General features: G+C 33.7%; 3 protein-coding genes across 6 annotated transcripts; all 3 read left to right on the forward strand.

Moving 5' to 3' along the window:
- Nucleotides 1–869: 869 nt before the first annotated feature.
- Nucleotides 870–3,735, forward strand: LOC145069070 (transmembrane protein (DUF616)). 3 transcript variants are annotated; one of them, XM_079016048.1, is made up of 8 exons: nucleotides 871–1,106; nucleotides 1,193–1,444; nucleotides 1,913–2,014; nucleotides 2,112–2,470; nucleotides 2,552–2,763; nucleotides 2,847–3,103; nucleotides 3,205–3,383; nucleotides 3,453–3,735. In XM_079016048.1, exons 2-8 carry the CDS (start codon nucleotides 1,249–1,251, stop codon nucleotides 3,501–3,503), a joined length of 1,356 nt encoding a protein of 451 aa, XP_078872174.1. In that variant the 5' UTR covers nucleotides 871–1,106; nucleotides 1,193–1,248; the 3' UTR covers nucleotides 3,504–3,735. The 3 variants fall into 3 exon arrangements, with proteins under 3 accessions (XP_078872175.1, XP_078872174.1, XP_078872173.1); XM_079016047.1 differs by having other exon boundaries at nucleotides 872–1,106; nucleotides 1,212–1,444; XM_079016049.1 differs by lacking the exon at nucleotides 3,453–3,735 and having other exon boundaries at nucleotides 870–1,106; nucleotides 1,212–1,444; nucleotides 2,847–3,116; nucleotides 3,205–3,343.
- A 13,622-nt stretch (nucleotides 3,736–17,357) lies between these two features.
- Nucleotides 17,358–19,400, forward strand: LOC145071267 (Haloacid dehalogenase-like hydrolase (HAD) superfamily protein). The gene is made up of 9 exons (XM_079018180.1): nucleotides 17,358–17,581; nucleotides 17,688–17,804; nucleotides 17,910–17,992; nucleotides 18,109–18,192; nucleotides 18,278–18,353; nucleotides 18,463–18,535; nucleotides 18,612–18,685; nucleotides 18,986–19,079; nucleotides 19,182–19,400. The coding sequence occupies exons 1-9, from the start codon at nucleotides 17,470–17,472 to the stop codon at nucleotides 19,249–19,251; spliced, it is 783 nt and encodes a 260-aa protein (XP_078874306.1). The 5' UTR covers nucleotides 17,358–17,469; the 3' UTR covers nucleotides 19,252–19,400.
- A 2,066-nt stretch (nucleotides 19,401–21,466) lies between these two features.
- On the forward strand, nucleotides 21,467–23,925 carry LOC145071136 (ran guanine nucleotide release factor, putative (Mog1/PsbP/DUF1795-like photosystem II reaction center PsbP family protein)). Of its 2 annotated transcripts, none has more exons than XM_079018047.1 (8): nucleotides 21,467–21,667; nucleotides 22,275–22,395; nucleotides 22,476–22,511; nucleotides 22,622–22,759; nucleotides 22,857–22,943; nucleotides 23,300–23,347; nucleotides 23,429–23,505; nucleotides 23,580–23,925. In XM_079018047.1, exons 2-8 carry the CDS (start codon nucleotides 22,327–22,329, stop codon nucleotides 23,728–23,730), a joined length of 606 nt encoding a protein of 201 aa, XP_078874173.1. In that variant the 5' UTR covers nucleotides 21,467–21,667; nucleotides 22,275–22,326; the 3' UTR covers nucleotides 23,731–23,925. The 2 variants fall into 2 exon arrangements, with proteins under 2 accessions (XP_078874173.1, XP_078874172.1); XM_079018046.1 differs by having other exon boundaries at nucleotides 22,315–22,395.
- The last annotated feature ends 933 nt before the right edge of the window (nucleotides 23,926–24,858 follow it).

A 24,858-nucleotide genomic window follows, 5' to 3' on the forward strand; every position in this document is an offset into this window, starting at 1 on the left:
AATTCTCAACATCCTTCAATGAGAACATCTTTAGCAAAAGCAATTTGTTCGTTTTTGTTGATGTAAGAATTCTTTCTATAATTTAACATTTTTAAGTTGTGTCTGACATGTTACAACTAACATTTTTTTCGATTTTTTTTTAAGTTGTCATATTTGACAAACCAAAAAAAAGTAACATATAAGTTAAATTTTCAGAAGTTTTTTTTTAAATATTTCAAATATACCCCTAATTAGTAAAAGAAAACTCATTATCTAAAAAAAATTATGTCATTATATATCTTCTAGGTAGCTTATCAATTAATTTTTATTAAACTAACTTATGAGCTAACAATTAGTTTTTTAAGTAACAACTAATTTTTTTCATCATACGACACAATTATATATATATAAATTGGGCTGCGATTTATATTTATTTCATGGTATTGGCATATATTCTTAACCTAGTTGATCCCCTCTCATTTCCAGATCTCTTTCATGACCTCCCTTATTGCTAACTTTCTTTTCTATCTTGCTAATTTTACAAGTTAAAAATAAGGTATTACTTATGACATAATCATTTTTAAAATAAAATATAAGTAAATTATAATTTTTGTCAAGAAATTAGTAGGATTCAGTTTTGTGTCTTGAATTTTTTTTTCTTTCTTTATTATTATAACGTTTTTTCCCCTTAAATTGACTATTTGTTTGGGATCAAACTTGAAAAATCAGTTATAAGAGAAAATTAGTTAGAACCAAAATTGTAAAAACAACTATACTTAAGGACCAAAGATGTAATTTACACTTAAAAAATGTTTCGAGTTGATCCAGATCCTACCTGACCCAATCTTTGACAGAGTCAAATACATGTTTTAGACCGCACTTGCTAAATGCTAAATAATAAAAGTACATTTTGTCTTCTAAAAAAAGGCGCTTTCAAGTTCATCTTCCTTCGCATTCGTTGGATGCACGACCGACAATTGTCCCTTTTCCTCTCAATCTTTCCACTCGTCAATTTGATTCTCTCGGCCCTTGGTATGAAAACGACAGATTGACTCACAGAATCAATACCGAAATTAGGGCTCGGAACAAGATCCGCATTCAGAAGGAAGATTTGTAGCCAGGAATAGGTAAATTTGTATTATTATTGGAATGTGTGTGTTTACTTTGAAGTGAAGTTAGTGTAATTTGATTCGATGTATGATAACTTTTTCAGATCTTATGATTTTGTACAGATGAATTCGAAGGAGGTTAGTTTTAGGAAAAACTGAAATGTTACCGGAGAGGAGGGGAGTTCCTGTTGGTTCAGATCTGATTAAAGCTGCTGATCATAATAGTGACTATGGATTACGAGCTGCTCGTCGTAGTCGGAGGGCTGGACGGATGAGATTGTTGTTCTGGTTATTCTCACTTGCTGCTCTCTTCTCCATCTGTTTTGCTATTTTCGGATTTAAGATGTTCTTCCATGGTACTTTTTATTAATTTGATTCACTTCTCTATACTATTTTACTTAACCTTGAAGCGTTTTATAGTCCTCCCACCACTTGCTCTGATTTCTGTAATCGAAAAATGCTTAATTGTGAATTTGTGATAGTAAATTTGAGGACATTCTAGCATTTTGCTCTGGTTAGGTCTATATGAAAGAAGATGTTTTGTCATTTGTGAAGCCAGACTCTAGTTCTGGAAAGAACTAACTGTTGAAAGAGGGAAATATTAGTTCACAAGTTACACATATACATGATATGCTAATGATATTGAGGCCTGTTTCCATCTTTGTTCTTAATGAATTTATGTAGAATTCATTAATATGCCTAATAGTTTCTTTGTGCCATTAAATGTGTAAATAACAGAGGTGTTATAATGCAAAATCTTCTGTCTCCAACACATGGAACTTCTGATATGACATTGGCATTATTACTTACTTCTATTTTCTTAGGTGTAGAAGACCATCAAAGCCTTCCATCATTGAGAGACATAAAAGATGTATCCATAGAGCCATATACCCTCGAGAAGCCAAAAAAGAAGCCTCATAGAGCACGTAAGATTCCTTTTCTCATATTCCACCATTCAATATTCAAAATTTATATGCTTTTTTCTCATCTGATTGTATCTATCTATCTATATACACATTTTAGGTTTTAACCCTTGTGAAGTTGAGTTAATCGACTCAGTAGATCTACTCAACGAGCCCAAATCCTTTTGGAAATTTGTAAACTTTTCATTACAATACATTCAAACAGATCACACACCTTCACATGAAAACCCAATTACTCCCAGATTTGGAGGTCATCAAACACTTGAAGAAAGAGAACAATCCTTCCATGTCACCAATCAAACAATCCACTGTGGATTCATAAAAGGACCCGAAGGGTTTCCAAACACTGGGTTTGACTTGGTCAATGAGGACAAAATGTACATGAATTCTTGTACTGTTGTTGTATCATCTTGTATTTTTGGAAGCTCAGACTTTTTGCGAAGGCCAACTAGCAAATTGGTAAGTTTAAGTTAATGTTTACTTAAAATTTTTAATAAAATAATATGATTAATGATTCTAATTAGGGTTTCTTTTTTGTAGATTAGTGAGTATTCAAAGAAGAATGTTTGTTTTGTTATGTTTGTTGATAAAGAAACACTTGTGAAACTATCAAAAGAAGGAAGTATTCCTGATGAAAAAGGGTTTATTGGATTATGGAGAATAATTGTTGTAAACAACTTGCCATATAATGACATGCGAAAAACAGGAAAAGTGCCTAAGTTTTTATCACATCGCCTCTTCCCATCCGCTAGGTATTATTACTTCTTAGATCATCGTTTTAACCAAAATTACATAAATACCCTTGGAAATAATAAAATTCTATTATTATTTTTAGGTATTCAATTTGGCTCGATAGCAAGATGAGGCTTCACACTGACCCAATCCAAATCATCGAATATTTTCTATGGAGAAAAAAATCGGAATTTGCAATTTCAAATCATTACACGCGACACTGTGTATGGGATGAAGTACAACAAAATAAACGTTTAAATAAATACAACCACACAGCAATCGATGAACAATTTTTATTTTATCAATCAGATGGACTCCATAAATTTAACCATTCAGACCCTAATAAACCCCTACCAAGTTGTGCGTATCACTGGTATTTCATAGTTTTTATTTTCCATTTTCAAAACCATATCTCAGAGCCACGTCACTAATTTATTTATTTTTTAATTTTTTAATTGAAGATGTACCTGAAGGTTCATTCATTGTGAGAGCACATACACCGATGTCTAATTTATTTTCGTGCCTTTGGTTTAATGAAGTTGATCGGTTTACTTCACGTGATCAATTGAGCTTTGGGTATACTTTTTTGAAGTTGAAGAGAATGAACCCTGATAAGCCATTGGTGCTACACATGTTTAAGGTAAGTAAAGTTCGAAAAATGTATATTTTGTTTTTTGTTTTGTTTTTTGAATGTTGTTATTATATGTAGGATTGTGAGAGGAGAGCAATTACGAAGCTATTTCATCATAGGAATCCATGAGGAATGTTTGATGCCTTTAGATAAGTGGGTTGTTGTTATATTTTGTGGATTTTGTAATGGAGGTAGATGAGGATGTGGGCCATTGCGAAGCGCAAGCTGAAGATGGTGGGTTTTTTTGTAAATGTTTAGTGTTGTATTAATAGAGACTGATGTAGATATAAGACTGTGAAATTAGTTGCAAAGGAACACATAATGTATTATTTTAATTCATAGCCTCATTCTTTTTTGTCTAGTTTTCATGGTTTTGGAATTGAATTTTATTCCAATCCTTTTATTTTTTATTTTTTTTCATTCAAAACTTCAAACCGAGAACATTCATTGTAAACAAGTTCTGTTACAACTCAAATTTCAAAAATTAGCAACTTACAGGATATTTTTATTTTGGAATGAGGCAAGAGGGAGATAGATGTTAGTTGTTATGTCTCAACTGGATGATAGAGCGACTAATCACATAAATGACCTCCGATTGGGGGGTAGGGTTGTTGGGATGACAAAAATACCCGGACGTATGGGAAAACCGAACCCGAATGGCCGAATCTTTTGGACGAGTTTTGAGCCGGTTAAATGGTTATGAGATCTTTTTCTAAAAAGAAAATCATGAGTATGAGATGGATATAGTAGTAGTGTTATACATTGATCCTATATTAAGTCCAATTTAACCATCCTCAAACAATTTATTTTTTACAATCTTTATATTTTTATTATTTATTATATATGATTCAAAATTATATTATTTTATTATGTATCAATGTATGATATTATAAATAGAAAGTTTGTTTCATAATTACAAATTATTATGAGAATGAAAATTGTTGATTATGTTTCAATGTTTATGTTTTGATATTTGTTGTGATATGTGTTTGGGGCTTAACACTGTTACTTGATTACTGGTCTGGTCTGTCGAGCCCTTGGAGTGCTTCCTCGGTTCTGGGCCTTCAAAGCCTGTTTCAATTCTTCCACCCAATCTGGTGTCCATACCTTTTCTCAGAGGCGAGGCATACATGCATTCATCGTTATCCAGAAAGCATCCAAGAAAAACTGGCAAGACAAGTGGCTTTGGGTGAATCGAAACCTGGTTGGTTATGGCTATCCCCAGGTGACCAATATTTCTGACCGATCGCCACAACTGTGGGGTGCTAGCCTAACTATGGCCTAGGTGCTGAGGAGTTTTTGCTTCAACGGGGAAGATTGGGAGGAAAAAATATACTTTTTAAAGGAAATAACTTTACCCACTCCGATTACTGTTTGCCTTTGTAGGTCTCGAGAAGATCTTATCCTTTGAAATGGTACTGCAGGGAAAGTATAAGGGAAATCTCCAGTACCATGAGGTACCTTTGGTGGAGACCCTTCCGCCGCCCGTTGGCGCTGATAGAGCCTTGGCGCTTGGTGCACCCCCTGTTGTCAGGGACGAGGGGTCTGCACCTCAGGTTGATCCGACCTTGGTGGATGCACTTGTTGAGGGTGTTTCTCACGATGACCCTCCGCCTCAACGCTCTAAAGACGAAACAACAAAGGAGGTGGCAATTGGTGGCGGTCGGGCAACTACCAAGCGACGGATAGCTTGGGTGGACTCCCTACTTACTGGATACGTTGGTGCCAGTACCATCGACAAAAGTCTTCACAAGAGACGTAACGTGGTCTTCTTGCTTAGGGAGTCCGACGTTTTGATCACCATCCCTAATGATGACGCTTCGTACCTGTCGGAGGGGATGGATATTGAGGCAACATAATCTCCTCATGAACCAAAGGTAGAACCGAAGGATGCAACCGATCTTGGTGGTAGAGAATCTAGGAAAAAGCTAAAGGTTAAACTCCCAACCGCTTCTATCTTTACTTCGTCTCTACTGAGAGACAATGTTGATGTGGGTGCTCCCCCTTCACCTTCGGTGGCTCCCGACATCTATCTCCAAGAGTGGACTCTCACTTGTGAGTCTCGACTTACGCACCATTCAGTTACATATAAGTGGAGCCATCACGCGTTCCCTACGACCACCATAGAAGCTTTGGAGCTCCTCTCTAACTTCCATATGGCTATCAGCTTGCAGTTTGCAGTGAACTAGGTTGCCCCTTATTTGGTGGTTGTAGTCGGGCGCCTGCGTAATGTTAGTTCGGATTTGGTAGACTTTATTGCCGTTAAGGTTGAACGTGACGAGCAGAGGGAGAGGGTTCTGAGCCGTAAGACCGAGAAACGTAAGTTCGAGGGGCGCTGTGACTTGCTGGTCGGGAGAAAGCGTCCGTGGAGGAGCATGTAACAAGTTTGGACGCATAGATGAAACGTATGTCTCAACATGTGGAGAGCTTGGAGGTGGAGAAAGAAGCATTAGAGGGGAAAGTGAAGCAACATGGCGAGAAATTGGTTACAGAGGAGTCGAGGAGGAAGGTCTTGGAGAAGGATGTGGAATGGATCCTCTAGAAAGGTGTGGTTCGGGTGATTGAGAGTGCGGAGTTCTCGTTGGGGGTCCGACAAATGAAGTCCGCGTGCATGGCCGCCAACGTGGATGGTGAATTAAAGTCAAGAGTGCGGTTAACTTAGAGAAACACTTCGAGAAACACGAACTTTGATCTGTGCTTTGGACTTGAATTAAACCCACAAAATAACACCAAAGACTCGAGGCTAGCACTCGGAATTCCACAGAAAAATGGCAGTAAGATGGTGGCACAAAAGTGGTGGTGGCCGAAGGCAGCCTAACGACGACAATAGCGGCAACGAGGGGCTCCAGTAGCCTTTCGGCTGCTTCTTTTCTATTTTTTCTGCCGGATCTTATGGTTTCGAGGAGTCAAAAGGTTGAATTATGGAAGAAAAGAAGTCTGACGATGTGCGATTGGAGGCTGACGACGTGAGATAGGTTGCATGAAAACTTTTGTTCGGAACTGATCTCACGACATGAGACATGGAGATCATGATGTGAAAGCTGATTCATCACAAGCCCATGATCATTTTAGGGTTTCCTTCGTATTTAATCATCTCTAAACTCATTTTAGGGTTTCTTGTCAACCCCAAACCCTCTTTCACCTAAAAAAACCATAGTCTCCATTCTTGCTTGATCTTTAGTCATTTGGGAGCTTTTCTTGGTTTAGAAGAAGGAGAAAAAAAGAAGAAGAATGCGATCTTGAGTTGAGGCTTCCAAGGAATCTTCATCATCATCATCATCTTACATTGTTTATGGATCATTGTAAGTATCAAAGATTCATCCTTTATTGTTCTATAAGGCTAGATCTAGGTTTTGTCCGACTTTTCCTCTTGATTGTGCAAGTTTGATGAATAGAAACCATAAAGTTGGCAACTTTATGAGTTATTAGGGTCTTAAGAGTAATATGGAGTTTAGATCTGGTGAATGGTTGAGTTTTTTGAACATTGCATGAAAGTTGGTTGTATTTTCTTTAACTTTTGATCCAAATGAGATCTGTATGAGACATATATGTCTTAAAAGCATCGAATTTCCATCACTTATGGAATTATAAGACCTTTTGGAAAGTTAGAGTTCAAGGCTTAATGGATTAAGGACTTAAAAGTTGAACTTTTGGCTTTAGGCTAATCTCACGACATGAGACATGAGGCTCACGACGTGAGGGTTGAATGATCCCGTTTCTTGTTAGCTTTTTGAAGCTCACAACGTGCGAGGAGGCTCCCACGATGTGTGGCCAGCTCTGTTGACTTTTCTTGACTGAGCTGGCCAGGATGAGTTGGAATCAGACCGAGTGAGATCTCACGATGTGAACAGGGGCTGGTCACGACTTGAGGTTGGATAGTTGACATTTTAGTGTGCTGACTTTGACTTTGACCATTGAACTTTGGTTTGGTTTGTCATTTGGTCAAAATTCTATTTTAAAAGGTAGACTTAGGGTTTACCTTGTATGGATTGATAGGAGGTGTCGAGCACCCGTCTTTTTCCAGGAAAGCAGTTAGCTGGAGTCAGCTTTGTGATTCAAGTGAGTTTCTTTCACTTTACTCGTGGGTTGAAGGCACCAATAACGACTCGCTAGATTATGTTTGTAGGATGATTGTCTTCGTGACAATTACCTGTTATACCTATATATGCTTGTTGTATCTATGATTGTTAATGTTATGATTATATGGTAGCTGTAGGGGGTGAAATAGACCCAATACCTATTGAAAGATACTGAAAGGGGTGAAATAGACCCAATACCGGTTGAAAGATACCGAAGGGGGGGGATTGAAATAGACTTAATACCGGTTGAAAGATACCGAAGGGGGGTGAAATAGAACTAGTGTCGGTTGAAAGATACCGAAGGGGGTGAGATAGACCCAATTTGTTTTTGACAGTTATGTATGTATGTTGTGGGGTATTTTGGGGGAGCTCACTAAGCTTTGTTCTTACAATTTTCAGTTTATGTTTCAGGTACCTCCAGATCGAAAGGGAAGGGCCCGAATTGATCGCACCGCATCTGCCCATGTTTTCTGTATTTACATGATTTTGGGATTTGTACTCTGATATTGTTACACTATGACATACTTTTGGTTGTTTTGTCATGGTTACTTGATGTTTTGAAATGAATTATAAATGAATTTTTTACCTTACAATTTTGGGATGTTAGAAGTTGGTATCAGAGTCGTGGTTTAAAGGAAGCGGGCATACTCTTGGGTGTGCCTGAACTCAAATAGAGGGTTTGGTAGATTTTCATAAAAACAAATATTTTAATTAAGGGATTTTAATAAAAAAAAGGGTGTGATGTGTGCAATCAGCCGAGCTCAAGTAAGTGATTCCTAGAATACCCATTCATGTTTGTTATGTTATATGTTATGACATTTGCATGCTAGAGTAGGGCTAAGGATTTGCTCATGATTTCATGTTAGGAGAGATTCCTTTTGTTGGATTAGTGTCTAAGTCCATAACTATTTTGGTATGTACTTGACCCGATGGTGCATGGTCCTTTTGGGTTGCCTTCACCAAAGCAACTTGATAGGATGAATTATGGAGAGAAAGGATTAATTATGATTTATTAATATATTATGAGAATAATATATTAAAGGATAAATCCTATTGTTTAATTAATATTAGTCAAGAATTAATAAGAATTAAGTTTGTGGCTAAAAGAGATTAATTAAACTCAAGGGACTGGAATTGTAATTATAAGATAATTGCAATTGGGCTATGGATAACCTTATTATATTAGGTTGGACGAATTCTATGGGGAAACCCATTAGAAATCGTCCAAGGCTTCTTAATGAAGGGTTCATGGGTTGCTTAGGGCCTAAGCATCCAAATTAGGGTTTCCTAGTTTAAAACCCTAATAGCCTACATGTATAAATAGTACCCTTAAGCCTCAAAAACGTGAAAAACTAATCCTCTAGGGTTTCCACACGGTTTTGGGCAGCTCCTTCTCTTCTCCTCTTCATCCTTTTGCTCTTGGTGTTTGTGAGCCATTAGAGGAGTGACATTTGTGATTCTAAGCTTTCTAAAGTCAATACAAGAAGGATTTGAGATTGTTATTACTACATAACAATCAAGGTAACATCTAAACCTATTTCTTATGCTAATATGATTACTTGTATGCTAGAATTAGGGTTTTAAGTCTTGGATTAAAAGCATGTACAATAGAGAAACCTAGATCCAAGCTTTAGGGTTTACATGAGCACATAGGATGTCTTTTGGCTAAAACCCATCAGTGGTATCAGAGACTGGTTAGTTTCTATTGTATTGATGCTTTAAGTGTTGCAAAAATCGAATTTTGGCCTCCCTGCCTGATGAACTCGGTGAGTACCACAGTGTACTCGGCGAGTAGGCCTCAACTCGACGAGTACAGTGTGGTACTCGGCGAGTTCGAGCGTCAGAAAGAGGCATGTTCAGGATTTCTTGTTGTTTTGGTCTTGGATACTTACCTTAACTGTTATGGATCATTAAAATTCGAATTTTAATCATATTTTGGATATATCATTGATTAAACAAAAGATATTTACCAATTAATTAGATAATTACTTCCTTATATGATAAAGTTTGATTATTTGTATTAATTGGGTAACTTATTTTGCAAGAAATTGAAATTAGGTCAAATATAGATAAATGATGAAATTAATTGTTTAATTTATATTATTTGTTATTTGATCCTTGTGTTATGAAAAATTTCAAATTTTCCCTTTAGGTTTTATAGTTTAAATTTGAACTTAATAGTTTTGTTTTGAAATCTAAATAGTTGAAACCCTAATGTTTTGAATAGTTTCAAAACTTGCCCTCAAGTTTTGGAATTTAAATTTTGATTAAAAAGTTTGATTTTGAAATATTTAAATTCTAAACCCTAATGTTTTGAAATGTTTCAAATACTTGCCCTCAAGTTTTGGAATTTAAAAGTTGATTAAAAGGTTTAATTTAGGAATGTTAAATTCTAAAACCCTAGTATAGTTTTGAAAAGTTCAAATCACACCCTTATGGTTTTATTAATTAATTAAGGTGTATAATTAAAAGAGATTTAATAAATCCATATAGTTTTGGTGTACAATTCAATTTAATTAAAATCTATTATTAAATTAAAACACCTAGTATTTTAAAAGTGTAAAATCCACCCTATACTATATATAACATTAAAGGTCTAACATTATATATATGTATGAGTAAAAGTCACTCTTACCGTTAGTAGGCCTCATTCACGAAGCTGGTCTATAAGGGGTGTTTAAGGAAATTGCCTATAAAATGGCGATTGAATGGGTATCCACTCTTACCCACCGCACTCTTGACTAGTGGAGGGTCGTTAGCCGAACGGGTAGGATAGGATAGAAACCTTCCATTATAAGTATAATGAAGTATAAAAGTAACTAAATGCTTTCATAAAATTCCCAATCTTAGTTACTTTAGGCAAAAGTGAATTGATGCAATCCCATGAAATTACACTTTGTGCCCTTGCGAAGACGTTAGTGGAGCGCGTGTGGTTAACCGGCACACTAAATGGTTCTAAGCAAAGGTAGCAAAGGGTGACTCAATGTTTGTCATAGTTCGGTGGAGCGTGTGTGGTTTACCGGCATATCGAATAGGTGACTGTAACAAGTGAGGGCACCATGTAAGTTTGCATGGTTATTCACACCCGCTTTGTGATCCTCGGCATCCCAGTCACAAACTAAAGGGGCATATCGAGATTTAAACATGCCATTGAAAGGTTCAATGAATCTCAAAGGATCTAGGAGTTTTCATAGATTTAAAACTTAAATTTCTTTTTCGTTTTTTATGGTGGAAAACTAGTGAATCGTCATTCGCTTACCTTCAAATATTCTGCAATTAGGGTTACGACATCCCTCTCCCGAGTTGTAGAATACTGTGTTGGGTCCTAGCCTTAATATATCATTTGGGTGATTTACTAAGGACTCAATAAATCAACTAACTTGAATTCGTTTTCTCCCGTTTTGTAGATGTCAAAGTTCGACAACTATGGTCTTCCCAAATCCCGTGGAACAAGCATTCCACATGAAGATGATATTCCACGGTTCAATCGAGGAACAAGAAATCATGCTTCACTTCCTCCTCCTCCTCCCGTTGTTCTCCTTAACCCACAAGATCGAAGAATTGAAAGGTTCAATGTCACTAAAGCCCTATTGAATATGAAACATGAAGATGGTAAACCCATGTGTGCCCACGTTCTAGGAATGAAATCACACATCGATAGGTTGATAATGTTGGGTGCGTCATTCCCTGATGAGTTGGCTATAGGTTGGGTCCTGCAGTCACTCCCTAAATCATATAATGAGTTCAAAAGAAAGTATTATATGATGGATCATGACGCAAACCTCATTGACCTAACTTACATGCTCATTGCTGCCGAATCAGAAATGATTTGGCAAAGCAATGGAGCATATTTGTTGGGAAAATTAACCACCATGCTTCCGAGGACGTTCTAGGAGAACCGACCTGCGTTTGCTGCCAAGAGAAAGGGCGCTGGATACAAGTCTGCCCAAAGAGCCTGAAGAGTCCAGAAGATGGGAAAGTCAAAGAGTATGGCTATGCTTCAGGTAAAATCCACTATCTAACTCCATTAAGTTCCTATTCATTGATACATAATGTGATAAGATTGCATTTGAATGTTTTGCAGGATCAATGAAAAGAAAAGGAAGCTTGATAAAAGAGCAAAGTGAGTCTAATAACGAAGAAATGGATCTCGATCGCATGGATTCAAAGATTAGATTTTGAGCTTAGAAAGTTATGATAGAGTTGTTAGGAATATTCAATTACATAATCTTTCAGTTGATTTTTCATTGTAAGGACAAAATGTTTTCCGCTGCTTTATAAATAAAATAAAATTTTGATTTGACTCATTTATTTATTTATTTATTTATTTCCTTGCAATGAAATCATTATGAAAAATTGATGTTTGCATATTTCTACAACGAATGGATGTGATTCTTAATTATGTTATTTGTGGAAATGTCAAGAATTTACCAAATAGGGAAAGTTTCTCATCGACCAAGTTTCAAGTGGACAAAAACTTGGAATCATACAACAAGTATTGTATAATGAATGAAAAATTTTCACATTTGAGAAAAATTAGACTAATTTGTTGACAAAGTGTCAAGTGAAGGAATAGGAGATCAAGTGCACAAGGTTGTGTGTTGATCAATTCCACCGCAAGAGTAACAAAGATATTCGTCATGATTTACTAAGGTTAAGTAAATATGATTACACTTATGAGATTAAGTGCAATTCTTAGTTGATTTAAAAGAGTTTAAATCAATAGCTGAACGAATAAGAAGAATCAAGTAGGCAGAAAGATAAAAGTTTCTCTATTCTATGAAGAAGGGAGAGTATCTTTTATTATGTTTTATGATAGGTCTTAATGATTAAGAACCATATCTCAATTGATCCTCTAAGTGAGTCTTAGTGCAATTGTATGTCTAAGAAGAGGAATCAAGAATTGAAGAAATGGTTAAATCAAGAAGACAATCATACTTCGTCCCAAAACAAGTCTTAGAGTTAAGATTGTGACATTGAGTGACAAATATTAGGAAGATTTATAACATTCATCAAATATGGAAAGTTGTGGTGTCTTGATAAGACAAAGACCAACTAGGACCAAATTTTATGAAGTGTTTTGTCTTGATAAAAGCTGCACTTACTCTTGAATATTCGTTTGTCAAGAAATGTTTTATTGACAAGAGAATCTTATATGTCAAGGAGTCAGTGGGAGTCTTAATGGTCTTGAAAGGTTTCAAGAATAAATCAAAATAAACCTTATCGATCATCACTAGCACATGAGTTGAGGTTTACTACCTATCGTGTTGACATTATCTTGTTTCTATGTCATTCCAATTGAGTTAATTATGCATATGAGTCCTATGAGTTCTCATTGAATGCATAAAAGGCAAGCACCTTAATCAATGAAAAGTACATTGATAAGATAGGGTGAGTTGCTTAACTACTTGGAAGACATGGTGGGCAGCCGTGTTACCATAAGATTAAAAAAGTTTGGTCCATAAGAGTTTGAATTTGTCGTAAAACTTTGTTTTTGACAAATTCACATGGATAGGAACACATACACCATTAAAATCTAAGTGTCATAAGATTTTCTCCTTCATGAAAATGACTGTGAGAAAATGCTTTCACTAAGAGAGATTTTAAGAAGATAGCAATTGTAAAATTGCAATCTCAAATTTGATTATGGTCACGATATCCCTTTCCATGATTCGAATTGTGAGATTTGGCAATTAGTCTTAATTGTTTAAGACACATATGAGCTATCTTGGATAAAGGTGTATGAGATTAAGAAGCCTTGATAAAAGATTATCAAAGCATTAAGTATTAGAAACATGAACTTAAGAAATTCAATAAGTATTATTTTTCTGTAAGTTAAGCTATTTTCTAAATACATGTCAAAGATAGTGGGAGCATAAGTGTTATGTTTATAATAATCATCATGATAGTGGGAGCATAAATGTTATGATTGTATGATTATTAAGGCAAGTATTGCAAGTCAGCAATATTAATTATAGAAACAAGAGTTATACTTTGCAAAGTAGTAAGGATGTAAAGTTGTTTTGCTATAATTTAGGGAGAGAATATTGTACTTCGTTTCAAAAATCTAAAGCTCAGATTGAGAAATTTTAATAAATTTAGTCAAAGGATACATAGTGCATTCTTAAATTTCGATTATGATTACGACATTCCTCTTCATAATTCGAATCATAAGAACATGACACATAAAATATTATGGCAGAAGATTGATAAAGTATTAAATCTTCATGTAAGACATTGTGCATCGTGTCCAATACGCTTCGGATATAGGATTGATTGCGAATGCTATAATATTTGACCATTCTAAAATTTTCCAAATGTCTAGCGCATTAAGAGGGAAAAAGGACAAGAATCGGTTTTGACTAAGATAATTAAACAACTATCAAAGGACAATCCAAGGTTCGCCGATGATTGGTCGCTTGTGAGTAGTTGGAAGTATGATATTGGATGGAGCATATCAACATTATTATGAATGGATAAGATTCTATTAAGAATGAGTTGTGATATGGTAAGTATGGAAAGGTTTCCATATTGGGAGTTAGATATTGAGAATCTATGTCTAGATTAGAAACTTTTTGCAAAAGGATGTTCAAAGGAACGTACTTTGAGTGAGAGACATCACGTCTATGGAATTGTCTTCCGATAGAGAGTTTTGTAATTTCTTTGGCAATAATCATTGTGACTTTAGTGCAGTGATATTACAAAAGGATCATTGCATAAAATATTAGAATCTAACATATTCTATAAGTGGTAAGAATTTGATATTCTTACACTTGTGATAGGAATTGGAAATTGTGAAATGAGTATGATTGGTAATGTGTTCATTTGATCCATTTCACAAAGTTAGAACCATAAGAAAGCATTGTGTGCATGCTAAGAGCATGGGACAAGTGTGGTAATAATTCAAGTAAAAGGTTGATTACCTGAAACGACAAATAATGAGTAATCAAAATGGTGATAAATAAAACGTGTTTTATTTATACTCAAAGGTTTGAGGCCATATGTGATTAGTATTATTCTTGTGTTTCACTTTGCATGTTTTGACTTCCTGAATAATTTAATTAGTTAAGAACAGTCAAAATATTTAAACGGGCCACAGTCGATCATATGTTGGAAGTAGATATGAATGAAGACTGTCGTGAATTGATGTGTGGATTGTCTAAAGTGTATTAGACATAAGCAATTGTTTGCTGCAACGTTCATGAGTGCTTATGAATATGATTTGAGCATTGGATTAAACCCACGCTCACTTGGATCACTTCATGGATTTTATCACGAGTGATTGGTGAGACGATAACATCTTATATTCTTGAAACCGAGATGTGTGAGTTGTATCTTGTGAGTCGGTTGCACATTGATAATATGTAAACACACCAATAACTTGGTGTTATAAAACATATTGTTGTGTGTGATTTGGTAAGTAAGTGCAAGCGAGCATTGAGTCAAAGTTTATCCATTCCTTTTATCCAAAGTAGGATAAAAGCGATATCTGTGGGCCCCTCGATGATTAAGTGATGACACCTAAGCGCTTGGCCAAGCCGGGACTAAATTGATGTGTTCAATTGTAGTCGGTTGTCAGTCGTCATAAATCTGAATTCGGGAAACAACACATAGACAAAGAGAATGATTTAAATCCATGTCTCAGTCTATAAGATAATATCTAGAATGGAGGAATATATGATCCCTTATCTAAAGGACACGCGTATCTGATAAGATCAGAGTTGACAACGACTTTAGAAAGCTACGATTGCGGAGCAAGATCTGAAGTCATACGCAGAATAGTTATTAGACTTATCCAAGTGGGAGACTGTTGGATTAGTGTCTAAGTCCATAACTATTTTGGTATGTACTTGACCCGATGGTGCATGGTCCTTTTGGGTTGCCTTCACCAACGCAACTTGATAGGAGGAATTATGGAGAGAAAGGATTAATTATGATTTATTAATATATTATGAGAATAATATATTAAAGGAGAAATCATATTGTTTAATTAATATTACTCAAGAATTAATAAGAATTAAGTTTGTGGCTAAAAGAGATTAATTAAACTCAAGGGATTGGAATTGTAATTATAAGAGCAATTGGGCTATGGATAACCTTATTATATTAGGTTGGACGAATTCTATGGGGAAACCCATTAGAAATCGTCCAAGGCTTCTTAATGAAGGGTTCATGGGTTGCTTAGGGCCTAAGCATCCAAATTAGGGTTTCCTAGTTTAAAACCCTAATAGCCTACATGTATAAATAGTACCCTTAAGCCTCAAAAACGTGAAAAACTAATCCTCTAGGGTTTCCACACGGTTTTGGGCAGCTCCTTCTCTTCTCCTCTTCATCCTTTTGCTCTTGGTGTTTGTGAGCCATTAGAGGAGTGACATTTGTGACTCTAAGCTTTCTAAAGTCAATACAAGAAGGATTTGAGATTGTTATTACTACATAACAATCAAGGTAACATCTAAACCTATTTCTTATGCTAATATGATTACTTGTATGCTAGAATTAGGGTTTTAAGTCTTGGATTAAAAGCATGTACAATAGAGAAACCTAGATCCAAGCTTTAGGGTTTACATGAGCACATAGGATGTCTTTTGGCTAAAACCCATCACCTTTGTATGCCTGTTGTTTGAGCTTTAGAATTGCATGCTAATATGGATCTCAAATGATTGGATAAAATGGCTGCTGCTTGCTTTGTGCTTTATGGGACTCATAATGATTGGATAAAATGCTCTGTTACTTGTTGATCACTTCAAACTCTCTACATTCCTCATTTGCATCGTTGTAGGTGTCATGGTGAGATGTATTATTCACGTTTCTCCAATTAGGTGTAAAAGTTGATATCATTTATTAATAATCAAATTACTTAATAAACAATCAATAAGTGTCTACTTGTTATAAGGTGTGACCCTATATGATTATATGTTATTAGAAATTATCATTATATAATGATTCTTGAGCATATAGATCTTTCATTATGTTCTTTAATCTAACTACCACCTAACCTCTATACATTACCTAGTAACAACCATCAAATTACACACATCTATCGAGAGTGAAAAGTGAACTTTGAATGACAATTTCTATAAATAATCACCCTTCACTTGTTTCCATATAAACTGTTATTCACGGTTCACTTTTCACACTTAATTTTTTTTGAAACGACAAATCTAACATACTCTTAAACTACACCTTAAATGCACATATGTCCACGGCGGGACTTAAACCCTCAACCTCAAGGAGAGAGGATAACATCAGATATCACTGGGCTAGAAGCCCTTTAGTTTTTCACACTTGATAGATGTGTGTTAGCCGATGGTTGCTACTAGGTGATGTATGGATGTTGGATGATAGTTAGCTTAAAGAACATAAAAGGAACACCCACACAATACATCTCACCATGACACCCACAACGATGCATAAAAAAACGTAGAGAGTTTAAAATGATCAACAAACAATAAATAAGTACTTAGTCCACTATCTGATTCCTATAAATTAGTAACAAATATATTTCCTTTGTTTATAATAAAAACATTTGTTATGTTTATAAATGATTGGTTAATTCACTAATTCTATAATAACTTTAAAAAAAGTTTCAATATTTTGATTATTGGTTAAAAATAAAGTAATTTTCAATTTTTTATTTTAATATTTTGACCAAACTAACTAAAAATGACCATATATTGGTTAAATATCCGGCAAAACAGGATTTTTTTAGATGATATTCTGTATTTTCCTATAAACAAAATTTAATTATATTTTTTTTATAAATTAAACTAAAAAATTAAGATTTTACCCAAAATATCTCAGTTTTTTATTGATTACTAATTTTTTTAGCTAAGAATGACCATATATTGGTTAAATATAAAGCAATTATAATTTTTTATCTTATTTGTGATCGGTATTCGGTAAGAATGGTACTCCAAGAATCCAAGGTTAACATACGGTTCATTTTAGCAACAACCACCGCGAGCCTAGTGGTAATCGCTCTACAACGGTGGTCATCAGGAACCTCAAAATAAGCCATGGAGGCCGGCGCTCTTTTCAGAGCTCTAAAACCTTCGAATATGATTTTCAAGAAGCCCATCGGACTCCGATGCTCGTCGTCTTCCAAGTCTCCCACTAAGCTCTACACAGGTCAATCAGATGATCAATCACTCATTCCGATTCTAATTACCTTCTGTTTACCACATTAATTCGATTAACATCAATGTTAAGAACCCTAATTCGATTTTTGTTGCAGCAAATGGAAGAGCAGTGAAGAGAGCGTACGATGGTTTGTTGTTGGATGCAGGCGGAACACTTCTGCAATTGGCAAAACCCGTCGAAGATATCTACGCATCGATCGGTCATAAATATGGTCCGTTTTTGTTTTATTCATCACTTCATCTATCAATTTCTGTTTCAAATTACTTTACAAACTATCTATACATCTTAATGTTGCTCTGTTTGTTGATTTTAATAGGTTTAAATGCAACTCCAGCTGATATAAAACAAGGGTTTAAAAGAGCTTTTTCTGCTCCATGGCCTGAAAAGCTTCGTTATCAGGTGACATTGACACATTTAATCTCTTATTCTCCATTTCATACTCAACCATTATCATGAAAATCTTGAGCTTTTTTGCTATAATTTTACAAAATTATACTTCATTTTTCGATTATTAGGGAGATGGGAGGCCATTCTGGAAGCTCGTTGTCTCTGAAGCCACTGGTTGTGCCAATAACGATTACTTTGAAGAAGTTTATGAGGTGATTCACCTAATAACTCACTTTCTTTTCTACTTTTAGTTGATTTACACTCTCGATGAATGTTCATCTTTTACTCTTTAACCAGTATTACGCCAATGGTGATGCTTGGCACCTTCCAACTGGAGCCTATGAAACTATATTGATTCTAAAAGAGGCTGGAGGTCAAAATCATCAAGTACTCTTATATTAATCTTTCAATCACACAAAATTTAAAGAGTAATTCATCTATTTGTTTATCTGAAATCCCAAATTTCTAAAATTTTGATACAGTTAAAATGGCTGTTGTCTCCAATTTTGACACTCGCTTGAGGAAATTGTTGCAGGAACTTAATGTTATTGACTTGTAAGTAATAATTCGAATCAATTAACATCATCCGTTTATCATCTATTGTTTCTTGAATTTGTAATTTTGTTGTTAGGTTTGATGCTGTCATAATTTCTTCAGAAGTTGGGTTTGAAAAGCCAGATGCAAAAATATTCGAAACTGCTTTAGGTATGTCTGACTACAGTGCTGTTTCTTTTTTACTTAAAGGGTAAAATGGTCATTTACTCTCATTCAGTCCAAACAAGAAACAGTTGGGGCTTGGCTGAATGTGTGATAAGACTAAGTGTTGCATACATAAAAACTGTTTCTTTGTGGTCTGAATCTAAGTGAATGACCATTTTACCCTTCAACTGCTAAATAACAAATGACTGTTTATTTGAGAACTGTTAACAAATGACCATCTTACCCTTGTATATAAAAATGATGTTTTTTTTTTTTTAATTAGAATATGGATTGTTGATAATGTAGATGAGATTAATGTGGAAGCTTCAAAAGCTGTACACGTAGGAGATGATGAAAAGGCAGATAAATTGGGAGCAAAAACTGTTGGTATTAACTGCTGGTAATAAGTTAAAAGACTTCAACAACTACATATAATTACATTATTTATAAAAATTTAATTAAATAAATTATGATATAAAAACGATTTATTGTTTTTCAACAGGTTATGGGGATCAGAAGTGAAGACATTTTCAGATATCCAGGATCGTATACTTGTTCCTGAATATAAATAACATTAATTTTTGGCTGGTTTATTTACATTAAATTATCTTTTAAATATTTGATTAATAATTAAACACACCTTATGTATGTATGTACTTGAGTAAAGTTGAATGTTTTGATTATTTTACATTAATCAACATTTTTTTGTCTGTTATCCTTTAACTGTTTGTATAATTTCTTATTTACATAAATGTATTATTTCAAATGTTTTTATGATGCTAGCATGGTTTATGAATAAAAATACCATGTCAATAATGCAACCAATAATTATTTTGTTAGAATTGTACTATAGAAACATATAATAAAGAAAAGGTATTTATAATGATTTCTAAAATACAGTAATTTTGAGAAAAATAGCCATATTTTATGTAATAATAATATATTTTTTTTATGGCAGACCACCTAGTATTTTTTTTGGGGGTGACAATCTCAACATAATAAACAATATGTTGGGTTGAGATTTTGAACCCATTTAATTAAATGAGTAAACCCGTTTAATTAGATGGGTTGGGTTAGTGTTGAAATTCCTAATCGTTTTACAAACCATCAACCCGTTAAAACTTTTAAATATTTTATAATTTATATCCATTTAGTATTATTATTTAGTTGATCATTATACTTTGATTATTTTTTATTTAACAACAACCATAGGTCATTAACTGATAATGGAATTGTAGTTGATAAAAGTGATAGTCGAATTGTGTAAAATTTAAAAATTAACCATTTATAATGTTTTATGGCTCTAAACACTTAGTTGTGTATGTGTTATGATCATAAGTTTTTGTTGTATAATTTTCAAACTTGAACAATTATTATAATTTTTAAACTGTATGTAATTTTATTTGATGAATTATTTGATATTTAAGAAGTTTTTTTTTTGTAAAAATTTAAATAGATCAACTCGGGTTTAATATGTTTAGTAATATGTTAGGTTGGATAAATAATAAACATGTCAATCTGATTTCAACCTATTTACTAAAAAAGTTAGGCTGAGTTGAAAATTTTCAGTCCGTTTATTTAACTAGGTTGAGTTGAATTGAAAATTTCATCCAATTTAATTAAACATATCAACCAATTTGTGACATTTTTATATTTTCCAACATATCAACCAATTTAATTAAACATATCAACCCAACTTACCATTGTCACCCCTATTTTTTTTATACCAAAGTTAGTGACATTTTTTTTATTTTCTCCATCTAAGGGTGTTCGTTTGGATGGATCGGTTTGATCCGATTCAATCAAGTGAATCCAAATTGATTTCGGTTTTCAAAACATGGATCCGAATAGTCCAAACTAAATTCAAATCCGATCCAATCCGATCCAATTACAATTCGGTTGGATCGGTTTTATAATTCGGTTTTCAAAATCGAAACATTTTAAACCAACATATAATTATAATATTACCCAATTTTACACAAGAAGCGAAAAAAATTATTTAGTTGTGATTTGAAATTTATAAACAATTACTAAGCAGATATATTATAGTTAAATATTTTATAGATAGAAAACTTTTGAAATATAATACATATTGATGTTTTTTTATCGGGTGAAATGTTTTGAACCTATTTGAAAAAATAAATTACAAAATTAATAGATAACTATAGATATATATTATAAATAAATAAATAATAAATGTTTATTCGATTATTTTGGAGTATTCGGTTCTTATTTTATAAACCAAAACCAATCTGAAATCCAAAATAATAATTCGGTTTTGTTGAAAACCATTGCAAAAATCCGAATATCCGAACCAAATAGTCTTGTCCAAATTGTCCAATTGGACAATTCGGTTTTATCCAAATAGTGAACAACCCTATCTCCATCTATACAAAAAAAAGGGAAATATTCGACTGATTTGATTATTAAACTATGATAAAATACAATAGCTAAATACAAAATTAGTATTAATGGATCAAAATTTATTATTATTAAACTATGATAAAATACAAAAGTTATTACAAAATTAGTATTAATGGATCAAAAAATATTATGTAAAATGAAGAAAATATTATATAATTATATAATATATAATAGAGTTTTCTGCAAAAAAAAAAAAATCTTACTATTTTAGGAATTTTTTGATAAAATTTTAAATTTTTTATAACAGAAATTTTTTAATTATTTAATATTTTACCAAATTAACAAAAAAATTATTTTTTATTTTTAAAATAATAAATAAAAACATATATAAATCTATCTAAATAATAATTTTAGCAGGTCTCAAGTCTCCGAGATTTCCCTCGCCAATTTGCCATGTCGTCTGCTTCATATTCAAGCTAATTACAAGATTTTAATAATTTCTCTGTTCTCACCCCAGAATCTTCTGCTTAATTTTCAAGCTAGTTACTAGTTTTTAACACCAATTTATTTCTTCTCACCCCCAAATCAAATCATCCGCTTCACTGCAATTAATCGGCACCACAGGTATGTTTTCTGCTATATTTTTGTTGTAATCATCCATTACTTCTGAAACGATCAGCTTTCTCAAATAATTATATTTTGTGGCTTTCGTAATCTCCGACTGCGAGTTCAGAGTTTATGTTTTTGTGGAATACCTAGAAAATTATTGCTATTGTAACTTGTAAAACGTGCAGTAGCATTTGTACATTTGGAACTGATTTGGCTGATCACCTGTATAAAATCTAGTACTTAAAACCGCAAAATCTGATACATATATACAGTCTGTGTCTCTGTGATATGATTTTATACAACCAAAATCTATCACATTCCAAATTCAAATGCTGTCCAAGGTACAAAATCTTTCTACAAATCATTATTGAATGAATCCATCCCCTTAAACAGATATATTTTCATCGATTTTGAAGTTCAAAAACTAGTCTATTTGACTCGTAAAAGTCAAAGTTGAGTTCTTTGCCTCAAATTTGTCACTAACAATGCTTAAATTGCTCATTCAAATTGTTAGCAAGCATCACACTTTTCCTCATTATGTTTCATTAAGTTTTACCTGAAGGCTCTCTTATATATCTATAAGTTTTTATTTCCATATTTTGATATAAATTTTCGTTTTTAGGCATGTTCTATAAAGTATAAACCCTAGTGAATCTTTGCAGCTTTTCATAACAATGGAGCAATTCCCAGAAAGACCATTGTTCGGTGGAGCAGTTTCCACTACTTTCCCACTTAGGTTTGAGGTTAGTTTTGTAATTTACCTTTCAGGTCTCTGTTTGTTTAATATACATTCTTCACTGAAAGTTCAAAATTTCAATCGTAGGATGTGAGCAATATTCGTGAAGTTCCTGATCATCAGGTTTAAGATTATAAAATTTTTCCAACTTCAGTTTAATCCCAATTTGATTGATAAATTGTGCATCAAATTATATTTTTCTTATTTGTTATTGGATTGTTATTTGTTCAAAGGAAGTGTTTGTGGACCCTGCACGTGATGAAAGCCTGATATTTGAGCTTTTAGAATTGAAACATGATGTTGAAGACAATGGAAGTGCTACTTGGTTTTTACAAGACCTTGCTAGAGAACAAGGCGCCGAGGGCAATATCGTAATTTCCTTCTCCCAGTATTGATCAAATATCTTAAATTCGTGTTATTTATGTTAAAAAGAAAAATAAATATTTTGTTTTTATTTATCTGATCCAGGTGACTGAGCAGTCTGCAGTGTTTGAGGCTCCTGAACTCCAATTCAGAAACTTGCCAGCTGTCATAACAACTGCTAATGCCCAAATGGTATAAAAAATAAATCTTTTTTGTTTTTATTTTTCTCTTAAAAAGCCCATATATTCATAACAATGGCCAAAATTGTTAATTTGGAAATTACTTTAAAAACTGATATAACAAGTCAAACCGGTTAATTTGGAAAAATATATGAAAATTTTCTGGTTTGATTGGAAAAAGAAAGTATTAGTGGTCAAATCGCAAAATTGCTCAAAATATAATATTTTTTCTTTTTTGTAATTTGCATTAAATAAAAACAAAAAGTTCAATTTTGTGTATTTACAGAAAATAAAAAATAAATTATACGAACCAAAGATATTGTAATTCCTTTGACAAATTCTGATTCCTTTATTTATTTCTTGTTGTAGGCCATCTCTAAAGCAAGACAAGGAAGAGAAGCACAAAATCTAGTGAAGGTATCTTTTATAATTTCATAATCCAATCCACCATTAAATTGTTTTTTAAATAATGTTAATTTATTTATTTATTTTATTTAGGTATATTTGGCGAATTTGAGACTCAAAGGAGTTGGGACAGATGTAGTTATTACTGCATACGAGCCTGTCTTCATAAAGTATATATCCTTTTATTTTTTTAATGTGTGTGAATTTATGAACCTACTTTAACCATGTTGTGTTGTGGTTGCAGCCCATTGAGTGAAAGTGCGAGCTCGGTTGGAGCCGGTTTAACCGTGCCGGCGGCACAGTCCGGTCGAACTGCGATGGTTGAAGTTTTTAAACAAGCGGTCTCTTCATTTAGAATTAATGATTGGAATCTGTTCGGTGCTGATGCCGTTTGAGCAAGTGTTATCTGTTGTTTGTTGTCTGCTCTCTGATAAATTAGGGAAAATTTTGATGTTGAAAGTTTTTGTTTTCTTGATTTTCATTATTAAGTTGTTTTTTTTTTGTGTTAAGTAAAAGAACACATGTATATGGTCTCCATGGATTTAAGTATTGTTCACATAAATTAATAAGATTTTAGATGTTTTTGTTTAGCGCTTCCATTTGGTTCACTTGGTTATTCTAAATTGCTAATTGATGTTTTTTTAGGCAAAATACCCATTTGTGTTGTGAAATGTGGCTTTGGATTTCTGAAGAAAAGCGTTGGACATTTGGGTTGTGGGATCCACATGATTTAATAATTATATAAACGATAAATAAATAATAAAGGCTAATAAATTAGACAAAATTGCAAAAATGGTAATTTATTTGCTTTTGGTCCAAAACGAAATGTTGGCGCACCACTGGTTCAAAATTGGATATTTCTATTGTTTTTGGTCCCTATACACTTAAAATGATAGTTATGACCTTATAATTTATATTTTTTATTTTCTTTAATTGTTGAAATACATAAACTAATTTAATTTATATATATTTTTAACTTAAAACTAAAATATAAAAACAAATAACTCATTCCCCACTCTTATCTTAAAGAAGCCCTTCATCATCGGCTCCACCCTCATCACCGATATCTGGAACCACCATCATCAGCAATTATTGTTGCCGGAGTTCACCTAGATCGCAACCACCACCACCTTTTCCAAAGACCTGGTTGTTAGACTCCCCACCCCACTACCACCACCAGTCGCCAACATCGATACCACCATAAACCTTCACACCCCACTGATATATTCATACATTGGGGAAGGAGTGATGATCTGGGTCAACAGAGACAACGGGGAATTTAAACCCAATCAAATCACCCACCAAACATGGAGCCTTCGGTGATGGGAGATCGATTGTAGAAGATGATAAAAAAATTAGGTCAAAACCTTTTCTTTACCCACCACCAGCCGACAGCCACAGCCAAACAACCTCCACCAAGCTTCACTAGACTGCCATCACCGCCAATCTTGGTTTCACCTTGTCCAATTTGGCCACATCTGCTTCCTTTCGTCTGCCACCACCATTAAATCGAAGACCATCAC

This window comes from Lactuca serriola, chromosome 8 (genome assembly GCF_051521515.1).
Source record: "Lactuca serriola cultivar US96UC23 chromosome 8, Lser_US96UC23_V15, whole genome shotgun sequence".
NCBI lineage: Eukaryota > Viridiplantae > Streptophyta > Magnoliopsida > Asterales > Asteraceae > Lactuca > Lactuca serriola.

Excerpts from the sequence above, each read along its gene's own strand:
- LOC145071136 (XM_079018047.1), top strand. The coding sequence starts at position 22,327 with ATGGAGCAATTCCCAGAAAGACCATTGTTCGGTGGAGCAGTTTCCACT. Across the intron at positions 22,396-22,475 it reads CTTTCCCACTTAGGTTTGAG|GATGTGAGCAATATTCGTGA; the intron begins GTTAGTTTTGTA and ends TTTCAATCGTAG. Across the intron at positions 22,512-22,621 it reads GTGAAGTTCCTGATCATCAG|GAAGTGTTTGTGGACCCTGC; the intron begins GTTTAAGATTAT and ends ATTTGTTCAAAG.
- LOC145069070 (XM_079016048.1), top strand. The coding sequence starts at position 1,249 with ATGTTACCGGAGAGGAGGGGAGTTCCTGTTGGTTCAGATCTGATTAAA. Across the intron at positions 2,015-2,111 it reads AAAGAAGCCTCATAGAGCAC|GTTTTAACCCTTGTGAAGTT; the intron begins GTAAGATTCCTT and ends TACACATTTTAG. Across the intron at positions 3,104-3,204 it reads TAATAAACCCCTACCAAGTT|ATGTACCTGAAGGTTCATTC; the intron begins GTGCGTATCACT and ends TTTTAATTGAAG.
- LOC145071267 (XM_079018180.1), top strand. The coding sequence starts at position 17,470 with ATGGAGGCCGGCGCTCTTTTCAGAGCTCTAAAACCTTCGAATATGATT. Across the intron at positions 17,993-18,108 it reads CTGAAAAGCTTCGTTATCAG|GGAGATGGGAGGCCATTCTG; the intron begins GTGACATTGACA and ends TTCGATTATTAG. Across the intron at positions 19,080-19,181 it reads ACTGTTGGTATTAACTGCTG|GTTATGGGGATCAGAAGTGA; the intron begins GTAATAAGTTAA and ends GTTTTTCAACAG.